This window comes from Anoplopoma fimbria, chromosome 22, assembly GCF_027596085.1.
Source record: "Anoplopoma fimbria isolate UVic2021 breed Golden Eagle Sablefish chromosome 22, Afim_UVic_2022, whole genome shotgun sequence".
Taxonomy (NCBI): Eukaryota; Metazoa; Chordata; class Actinopteri; order Perciformes; family Anoplopomatidae; genus Anoplopoma; species Anoplopoma fimbria.
The window spans coordinates 6094369-6105624 of record NC_072470.1 but is presented as its reverse complement, the minus strand read 5'-3'; the positions used below and the strand labels follow the sequence as shown (position 1 = coordinate 6105624).

Here is an 11256-nt window from a genome sequence, read left to right as displayed (position 1 = left end):
TATTTTTAAGTTTGAAGTTGTGACCTTTCATTTCTGAAACTCTAGCTGCAATACCTCACACATTAAAACGTCAAGATTTTTTTTTAGATCTTTCCAGGCAGTGTTTGCCAAATACTCTGCTATGAAATATGCTCAAATCTGGCTTCTCGCGCAGGCCTGCTGACATGCCGGAGGCCTGAGAGGAAGCGGTCTTTTGCAGTATCCAGAGGTCAGATCAAGGCCACTGCAGGGGCAAAGTAAATAATTGCTTTTTAGACTGTGTTTGTTGTGGAGCTCTTGTGTGACAGAAAGGCTTTAAGTACAAATTTCAGCAACAAGTTGGGTGGCAGGACGGATCTCTATCGCTCACACAAATTAGATTTCTTAGGAAATTAGATTTCTTGATGACTGTTAAATGAGGGGAATGACATAACACCATGAGCAATTAGACGTGTTCAAAACGTCTAATGAGACCGTAAAACTAAAAAGTACTTAAACTGCTTTAACCCATTAAAATACTTTCCAAAGACTTTGAGCAAGAGATGCACGCTCTGATTTTGTTCAGGTTAACAACCGCCCACTTCACTTTTTGAAACTGAAAACTGTATGAACATTCATAGAGCTTCAAATCTGCTTTAGCGAAGTGGAAGTAAAATAAGGGATTTGGGGCCCAATATTGACTGTCAGCAAGTTCATCTCATGATTTAGGGCAAGTCATTTGGGGAATGATCGTAAGTCATTGAAAATACCCCCCCCAAAAAATACTATAAATGTGTCTTCAATAGATCCAGAATGGGACATTGGTAGAGTTGGACACAGCTCCTTCCAGACAAATGGCTCTTGTCATATACTGTTCCCAAAAAGAGAGAGAGCGAGAGGTGAGAGAGAGAGAGAGCTCTTATAATAGAAGCAGAGAGAAGACGGTCCCATCTCTTCATTCCCTGTCTGTTCAGTGTCTGTGACCGAACGCAGTGAGTTCACTATTTTACACCGCGCCATATCTGGAATAAATTTCTACATACAGGTCAGTATTATTGCAAAATATAGTGTAGTAGTACTGCATTCGTGTGTTTACAGGGGCTGCATATAGTTTTGTATTACGACTTAGAGTTGACTCTGCTTCCTCTTCTCTTCTCTGAAAGGTTTCCTCATGCAGGCACAGACAGCGGACTAACACTGGACCCAACAGGAAGATGGTTCCAGTTAAACTCCTCATTCTGGGAGCTCAGAACACTGGAAAAACAGGTGAAATACAAACTACAGAATACACAGAAAAAAGAGAGGGACAGGATGTGTGCACATTTTGGATTATGTAACAGGGTCACATATTTTCCACAGTTTTGGCAAATTAAAGAGGTTAAGTTCAGGGTTCAATTTTGGTCACAGTCTAAAAGGTTTTGCTAAATATGGACAGCTTACATAGGTCTAACATTAACCCGACCATCTCTGTCTACTGGTGTTTGTCTAATCTTCCCATTGTGGGAAATTAGATCAGTGGGAGAATTGCTTGTTTTCCTGCATGATGCATGATTAGATTATAAACTGATGTGCTCATTTTGCATTAATTAATAAGATTAGTGACGTTAGTAACTTGTTTAAATGTTTTTCTACAATACAAACCAAAGAGTAAACTTAAAGTAACAACAGTAACCGTAGATTAGCATTATATTGCATATAGACTATTATAATAAACATATATCTGCAAAGCGAGATTGAAATGTGACAGAGGTGGAAAATAAGCTTTAGCTCCTTTAAATACATGCAACCCATTGCTCTTTCTTCGGCTCCAAAGTCTCAAATAACAGCTTGAACAGTCCTAAATAACCTTCTAATGTGTTCTGCCAAAAGGAAACACAGAGAGCCCTCGAACACCAGATGCAGACGTCAAACAAACCGTCCAGATCCCTTCCACCCAAACACACAGAGAAAGCACTACTGTATTTGTTTAAACAAGGCAGGCAGCATTACTAAGAGGATAACTCTCAAAGCAAGGATGCCACAACTTACTGTAGGCTGCAGATCAGATGCAAACATGTGTTTGTGTGTGTGTGTGTGTGTGTGTGTGTAAGTGCACAGTACTGAAGAGGATTATTAGTGAGTGTGTGTTTCTGGCAGTTCACTCTGTTTGTGTCTGTCTTGTGTCTCCAGCACTGTGTGTTCGCTTCATAACCAAGCGCTTCATTGGTGAATACGACCACAAGAAGGGTAAATATTTATTGCAATTAACATTACTGACATGGAAGAGAAGATTGGATCATGCATTACTTATTATTGACTGGATTTAATAAGTTAAAATGTGTATTTGTTTAACACAGAGGTGACCTACAGATGCAGTCGGGCGCTGGACCAGGAATCTGTTGATCTAGAGATTTTGGATATAGCTTGTAAGGTAAATGTCGGCTTCTATTTAGTAAGCGTAGAAACTATTCCTTTGTTTGCACCATTAAATCTCATTTCTCCAACATGGCAGCTTTTTATATCATATTTTCTCCTCCAGGAGAGCTCTGTGGCGTCTCTGGAGTCGGCCATCCGCTGGGCAGACGGCTTCCTGCTGCTCTACTCCATTACACATCGCCTCAGCTTCCTGGACGTCCCTCAACTCAAGAAGCTCATCGAGCAAACCAAACAGAGTCTGGGTAAGCAGCTATCGTTATCATTATTGAAGGAAAAGTCCAAAGAATCAAGTATCTGTGACTGTATGGTAAAGATGACTATGGGACAAAAGAAACAGCTGTTGAACTCCTGAACCAGCAGTATGATGTCAAGAGGAACAGTGTGTTCACTATGTTTGCTCTTAAAGTCCACTGAGTCTCTGCTCTATCTCCGGCTGACATCTGTCTATTGTCACCTTTACACACACACACACACACACACACACACACACACACACACACACACACACACACACACACACACACACACACACACACACACACACACACACATATAGTCCATGTTTGGTAGGCTGTCCTGGGATCTGTAGGTAACCTACTGAATGCCATAGCATCATCCTGCCGGTTTATTGTCACTTTATTTCAGTGTGTGTGTGTGTGTGTGTGTGTGTGTGTGTGTGTGTGTGTGTGTGTGTGTGTGTGTGTGTGTGTGTGTGTGTGTGTGTGTGTGTGTCAGTTGTTCCTACAGTGCTGGTTGCCAATAAGGCGGACCTGGAAATCGGCAGGGAGGTGACAACAGAGGAAGGACAGAGACTGGCCAAGGATTTAAGGTGTGTGTGTTTGCAATTTTTTTTATTTTTCTCTAATTTAAAATTGTACTTTATTATCAATATTTCCCTCCTTTCCTACCTTTATTTTATTATTTTTAAAATATGAAATTTGAGATAAGTGTATTGTGTTTAAATTTCTACCAAATATCTGCACAGTACTGAATATTGATATGAATTAAATAGTGTGTGCATATGCATCTAATTATATAGTGTGTGTGTGTGTGTGTGTGTGTGTGTGTGTGTGTGTGTGTGTGTGTGTGTGTGTGTGTGTGTGTGTGTGTGTGTGTGTGTGTGTGTGTGTGTGTAGGTGCGGTTTCAGGGAGCTGTCGGTGGCAGAAGCTGTTTTAGCTGTGGAAGCAGCCGTGTTTCAGCTCATCAGGTTTGCTTTCAGCTCTATTATAACTTCACGCTTACTTTAAACTACGGGTGTTGCGATACACCACAACAGATATTGTTATCATGTCAATAAAATGATAACATTGTATAAATAATCCACTTACCGTTGGGTCTATCTCCATCTCCCTACACTGGTATCTGAAGTATAATTAATTTGCCAAAAAGTAACAAAACTCACATTAAACAAAGTTAATGATTTGACTGATAGCATTATTATAATTGTTTTTAAATTCACACATTTTGTCTCTAATATATACTAGAAGAAATCCACACAGATAAACTGTCAAATGGGAGATTTATTTATATTTTTTTCAGCTGACCCCTCTCATATCTATTCTGCACTCTTGAGAAGGTGTTCACCAGTTGCATGTGTTGTTTAATCAGCAGTTTGGTGATGTTTTTTTGGTGTCCGTCAGGCTGGTGTTGGATCAGCAGCGTCCTCTGCCGGACCGCCGCTCCTACATGCTGACTGTTCGCCACGCTCTGACCCGGAAACTGACCCGATCTAAAACCATGCAGTGGTGACCTCAGTAAACCAACAATTCACCAAGTGGGACATTTGTGAAACTTACACTGCAGTTTTACTTCCGTACTGATTCTATGACATCAGCACTATAATAGTAGTCCCTGGCTTTTGAAAGATAAAGGTATGTTGAATCACTCTGCATGTGTGTACATCACTGATGATTTGGCTGATCTCTAGCTGCAACTTCTAGATTTTTTGAATCATGGATTCACAAAGGAGTGTACAGGAAAGTTATACAACAAAAACAATAAGGGGACGGCTAATCTCGCAGACATACAAACTCTGGGAACAACAGCCCATGGGTTTGACCAACGGAAGTTGAATTTATGGGTGATTTTACTGCTCACTTCCAGCTCAGCTTGAGGTAATCTGGAAAGGAGGTTGGATTAGGGTGAATTGAGAAATATATGTCAACTGGTAAAGACTCAGGATGAGCTTTAATAATATGCAATCACATCAGCTCTGCTCTTCCTCCATTAAAGCAGCAGACAGTTTAAGGGGAGAGTTAAGGAAGTTAATCAGAGGAAAAAACTGCTTCGTTTCTGGGAAGTGGTCTTAATGCACATTCAAGGACGGATGGTGTCCCTTTTTAAGTTAGTTATTTAAAAAACAATAATATCTGTGCAGTTAGGGCAGAAATACATTAACATATAAATACATTTTTCTCTTATTACAGTCTGTTCCATGCATATTTTACTGTGAAAAATGACTTTTGTCAGGATGCATCAACATGCGTTCTAGTTTGTTATGTGTTTTATTGCCCAATAGAGGGCGGTACAGTCATTTCATCTGGTGCAGACTCATCACAGCATGTCAAATACACTGTTCATCCATTGTCTAGTGTGACATGAAAGAAGCTAACTCACAACCTGTGAGATCTGAAGTCTTTCTAGAAGAGTACAGGCTGTCATAGCACTTGGTTTTTGAATAAAATGATAATGAATCACGTATGGGTGTAATGTTTGGGTGTCCATATAATCAATTTCATGCACAAGAATACAAGAACCAAACCCGTCGATGAACCAATCATCAGGTGGAGAGGATAAGAGTTATGTTGCCCTTGTTGAGTGTGTAGATGATGTAACAGTGTGTAAAGAATGAAACTGGCTTTCATTACAGTCTTGGCATTGTTTGCCCTCTATACATCCCTCTCTCTCTCCTCATCACTCTCTCTGAACTGCTGCACTTTATGGTCAGCGGGAGACATCTGACAAAAAAAAAGAGAGACACAGTAAAAAAGCAACAGAATAAGAGAATAAAAACAGGGATCAAAGCACTGGGCGTCAGTGAGCAGCAGAGAAGGAAAAAGGAGAGCTGCTCCGTCTGGCTGCTCTGTTTATACAGACGGCTCTAGCTCCTGCCACTTGTAAAGGCATTACAGGGAAAATTGACTGTGTGCTTACTGCCGCTGTCCACCCCCACAACCATTTATTATACATCAACTACTCCACCCAACTGCCACCAACCAACCGACCTCATAACCCCACTGGGCTCAGAGGATGAAAATGTCCATATAGTTACATATTTGGGCTCTAAAGTTATTTATACCAAACCCAGTTTTGGAGACTATTTTAAGCATTCTATGTATTCGAAGTCTGTGATTGCGTAGCTAGAAAGTAGTTTTTATTGATACTGGCAGGATCCGCCTTTCACTGCTGTTACCACCAGTCTCCACAGGTGTCACTAAAGCAACCATGACTGATTTCTTCAAGTTACTACAGGAGTTTTTAACTGGTTATGAAATAGTTGATATATATACTGATGCCTCTGTATGACTATAAGAAAACAAAACCATCAGATATTTCTATTTTTAATGCCTATCACCGGGTATCACGTGGTTTTACATCAATATATGAAATGCTACAAATACAAATGCTAGCTTTATAGCTTTTTTAAGTTATGGAAACACTATCACTTTTGTCCACAGGGGCCGCCAAACTCTACCCAAAGTGAAAGTTCCTTGTAGTAGTATTTAGTTGTAAATAGTAGTATTTGGCACAAGAAGAAGACCATGAGACAAGGATAAAAACTCTGACCAAAGGTCCGTTTGTTTGTTAATCTGTTGGTTTTGTATATTGGTTTATTTAGCTATATCTCTGTATACCTCCATCCTACTGGCGCTAGCTTTATTTAAGTTGAGGGGATAAGTTGGATGGTTGAGGGGTGTTTTGTTCCAAACCTTGCCGCAGGTTTAATATTAACAGACTTGGGAACAGAAGTCATAAATATCAAAGTTTGAATTTATATTCACCAACATGAGTGGGTGCTACAGTGAATACACTCAAGCCTCTTAACAAGGTCAGCACAGGGAGTGGGAGAAAGAGATGATGTGGGGACTAAAAGTAATTTTCTAGTAGTGCTTAGAGAGAGAATCTATCATTTACTCAAACACACAGACATGAACGATGTTTTGTCCGCCTGGATGCTGCGATGGCTATTTTATGATACCGACGGACATGATTGGATTTGAGCAGACAGGCAGACAGAGACAGAGGACGATGATGACAACAACAGCGACTGTGTGGAGAGTTGATGACATCACAGCGGTCCCCAAGGAGACGAAAGGTCAGAAACCAGAGTCACCTCTTTGGCTCAGAATAGAAGATGAGTCATACCTGCATCATCAGATCAGGAGCCAATCAGAGAGCTGCCTGTCACAACCTGCATCAACAGATGGCCATCCAATCAGAGAGCTTAAGTTTTTGGATTCCTATACAATTTTTGCAAATCAGATTAATTTTGAATAAATAAATAAATCATATGTTTTGCTCTAATCCTGAATTAGCATTTTATATACAGGTAAGGTTAACAGTTATTTACCTTGTCACAATATATGAATGGTAAAGATGACCTGAGTCCAGGAGGACTCACTTCAATCAAATCTGAATGCTGTTAAGATCTGCTGATCAATGCAACTGCAATGATCAATGGCAGCTGTTTGTTTCCATTCATAACATCGCAGCTTCAAAATTGAATTGATTCCATGCTGAAGTATCATAAATACAACCCAAAGACTGTTCAGGGTTAAAAAAAAACCCAACCATAAATAATTTAACAAATTAGGGTTTGATATGAGAAGAATCGTAGGAATTATATTGTCACCATTATATAAGTTTTGGGTTCCATATTAAAAGTGAAATTTGGTTGTTTCCTGCATAGATTGTTGCGTTTATTGACTGTATATCTATTAGGCACAATAAACATGTTGACTGCATTTCCTATTTAATGTTAAACTTTTACTAAGACTTTAGTGAATGTTTTGAAACGTGCTTTATTAACATTGGCTTACAGCGTATCACAAGTTACACAAATGAAAACATTTCTCCCCTGCTTAACAGTATCTCCAGTGGTCAAATACTCAATATGGTACCTTTAAATTTGAATCAGGATTAGTTAAGGTGTATCGGAGTCAATGGAAGGTCACAACAGTTATACAATACCAGTGTGTGTGAGAGAAAAGACAAAGACGCCCTGTCCCTCGAGGTGGAACACCTCCGTAAACTGATATCTGGAAGGAGAAAGGAGACGGAGAAAAGAGGTGGGTCGGACACACAGAAAGGTAAAACGATGAGCGATAAGGAAAAAGGCAGAAAAAAAGATACCAGGAAGGGAGTAATAACAAATGATGTTGAGTAACAGGAGATCATTACATAACAGTTAGTAACTATTGTTTAGGAACATAAACACCTGATGGGGATCACTGTAGTTCAGTATGGATGAGAAAGAGATCCTGTCTTTTAACCTCTAACACACACTTGAATGTACCATGAATGTATGTACCAAATTTCGTGGCAATCAATCCAACAGTTGTTGAGATAATTCATTTTGTAAATAAACAACACTTGGAGATACCTATTTCTCTGTTATCTACCCAGATTATGTAACAGGTCAGAGTTGCACATACACACATAAACACACACACACACACACACACTTGAACCTCAGATATCTGCTTCACAATGGACAGGGTTTAAATCTCTCTGTCTCTCTTCGGAGAAACAATCTGGGGCAGGATGAGAGATGAGAAATGAGACGGGCGAGCTATGCAATCATGGAAGAGAAAGAAATATCTATTTCATTCCCACTTTGCAGAGAGTGTGATGTGTGTGTGTGTGTGTGTGTGTGTGTGTGTGTGTGTGTGTGTGTGTGTGTGTGTGTGTGTGTGTTGCAGCTTGAGGCTGTATCTCAGGATGTCAAAAAACTCTCTACCTGTCATTTTCTGTTTTTCTTTCACAGACAAACACATTCTTCAACTTCTTTGAATAGTCCTATTCCCATTATATTATATAGATAACTCAATCACAGTGACTCCCTCTGACCTAAACGGGTTAAGTTGTAGACATTTTTCATTGAAATTGGACTTGTCATAGCAAAGAAAAGCCAAGGTGGAACTAATAACATCAACAAGGGCTCAGTTCCATTTAAGTGTTTCAGGAAGTCATAGCAGTAAGCCACCGTGCACATAACCAATCAAAGAAATGGACCAAACATGGCCTCTTGAGGGGCCACTTAGCCTGGCTGATTAAAGTTGAACTAGCACTAATAAGATGATAAGATAAAGCTGTAATGCCCCTCCAATCTAACCGGAGAGAGAGGAAGATGTCAGTCAACCACACTGTACACAACCACACAAACCTCAACAATACTCATATCCTTTATTTAAGTAAATGTAAATGAAAATGAATCGGTTAAACTGCATTCAAAATTTTACTTAAGTAAAAGTACATAAGTGTTATCCATCAAGTGGACATTTAGAATGAAAGGTAAAAGTACTCCTAGTATTCAAAATGGCTTAACAAAGTGTCATACTATAATCTATATTTAATAACTGGATATATCACAAAAGGCTAGTTGGTGCTGCATTTTTGTCGTCATTATTATCATATTTAACAAAATCTTGATCTGTAAAGTGATTAGTAGTTATAGCTTTTAAATAAAGTACAATATTTCCATGTGAAATGTAGTGAAGAAGTATTATTTTACATAAAATGATCAAGCGGAAGTACAGTACCAGTCAAAAGTTTGGACACACCTTCTCATTCAATGGTTTTTCTTTATTTTTTTTAAATTTTTTTCTACATTGTAGATTAATATTGAAGACATCCAAACTATGAAGGAACACATATGGAATTATGTGGTAAACAAACAAATGCTCAACAAACCAGAATATGTTTTATATTTTAGATTCTTCAAAGTAGTTGAATGAGAAGGTGTGTCCAAACTTTTGACTGGTACTGTATATAAATGTATGTCTTCTTTTGTATATATATATAAATGCATGTCTTCTTTTTATATATATATAAATTTATCTTATATATATATATATATATATAAATGTCTTCATGTCTTCTTTTATATATATATAAATGTATGTCTTCTTTTATATATATTTTTATATATATATATAAATGTATGTCTTCTTTTGTATATATATATAAATGCATGTCTTCTTTTATATATATATAAATGTATATCTTATTTTATATATATATATAAATGTATGTCTTCTTTTATATATATATAAATGTATGTCTTCTCTTTTTTATATATATATAAATGTATTTTATATATATATAAATGTATGTCTTATTTTATATATATATATATAAATGCATGTCTTCTTTTATATATATATAAATGTATGTCTTATTTTATATATATATATAAATGCATGTCTTCTTTTATATATGTATATAAATGTATATCTTATTTTATATATATATAAATGTATATCTTATTTTATATATATATATAAATGTATGTCTTCTTTTTTATATATAAATGTATGTCTTATATTTTATATATATATAAATGTATGTCTTATTTTATATATATATATAAAAATGTTATAATATATATAAATGTATGTCTTCTTTTATATATATATAAATGTATTCTTTTATATATATATAAATGTATGTCTTTTTTATATATATATGTCTTCTTTTATATATATATAAATGTCTTCTTTTATATATATATAAATGTATGTCTTCTTTTATATAGTATGTAGTCAAAAGTTTGGACACACCTTCTCATTCAATATTTTTCTTTATTTTTATTTTTTTTTTTTTATACATTGTAGATTAATATTGAAGACATCCAAACTATGAAGGAACACATATGGAATTATGTGGTAAACAAACAAATGCTCAACAAACCAGAATATCTTTTTATATATATATATAAATTTTTATTTTAGATTCTTCAAAGTAGTTGAATGAGAAGGTGTGAACAAATCTTATTTTTTGACTGGTACTGTATATAAATGCATGTCTTCTTTTATATATATATAAATGTATGTCTTCTTTTATATATATATAAATATTTTATATATTATATATATATATATATATATATTAATGTATAATCTTCTTTTATAAATATATAAATGTATGTCTTCTTTTATATATATATATATAAATGTATGTCTTCTTTTTATATATATATAAATGCATGTCTTCTTTTTATATATATATAAATGTATGTCTTATTTTTTATATAAATGCATGTCTTCTTTTTATATATATAAATGTATGTCTTATTTTATATATATATATATATATAAATATATGTCTTCTTTTATATATATATAAATGTATGTCTTCTTTTTTATATATATATAAATGTATGTCTTCTATTTATAAATATATAAATGTATATCTTTTTTATATATATATATAAATGTATGTCTTCTTTTATATATTATAAATGTTTATTTTATATATATATAAATGTATGTCTTCTTTTTTATAAATGTATGTCTTCTTTTATATATATATAAATGTATGTCTATATATATATATATATATATATATATATATAAATGTATGTCTTCTTTTATATATATATATAAATGTATGTCTTCTTTTATATATATATAAATGTATAAATCTTATTTTATATATATAAATATATATATATATAAATGTATGTCTTCTTTTATATATATATAAATGTATGTCTTCTTTTATATATATATAAATGTATGTCTTATTTATATATATATATATATAAATGTATGTCTTCTTTTATAAATATATAAATGTATGTCTTCTTTTATACAGTACCAGTGAAAAGTTTGGACACACTTTCCACGTGTCCAAACTTTTGACTGACCTCAATTTTTAAC

General features: G+C 35.0%; 1 protein-coding gene across 2 annotated transcripts; it reads left to right on the top strand.

Moving 5' to 3' along the window:
- The first annotated feature begins 909 nt into the window (after positions 1-909).
- zgc:110699 (uncharacterized protein LOC325371 homolog) lies at positions 910-5021 on the top strand. Of its 2 annotated transcripts, none has more exons than XM_054623579.1 (8): positions 910-950; positions 1122-1224; positions 2128-2184; positions 2295-2368; positions 2477-2615; positions 3109-3202; positions 3510-3581; positions 4015-5021. In XM_054623579.1, the coding sequence occupies exons 2-8, from the start codon at positions 1173-1175 to the stop codon at positions 4121-4123; spliced, it is 597 nt and encodes a 198-aa protein (XP_054479554.1). In that variant the 5' UTR covers positions 910-950; positions 1122-1172; the 3' UTR covers positions 4124-5021. The 2 variants fall into 2 exon arrangements, with proteins under 2 accessions (XP_054479554.1, XP_054479553.1); XM_054623578.1 differs by having other exon boundaries at positions 928-1003.
- The last annotated feature ends 6235 nt before the right edge of the window (positions 5022-11256 follow it).

Excerpts from the sequence above, each read along its gene's own strand:
- zgc:110699 (XM_054623579.1), top strand. The coding sequence starts at position 1,173 with ATGGTTCCAGTTAAACTCCTCATTCTGGGAGCTCAGAACACTGGAAAA. Across the intron at positions 2,369-2,476 it reads TTTTGGATATAGCTTGTAAG|GAGAGCTCTGTGGCGTCTCT; the intron begins GTAAATGTCGGC and ends TTTCTCCTCCAG. Across the intron at positions 3,582-4,014 it reads GCCGTGTTTCAGCTCATCAG|GCTGGTGTTGGATCAGCAGC; the intron begins GTTTGCTTTCAG and ends GGTGTCCGTCAG.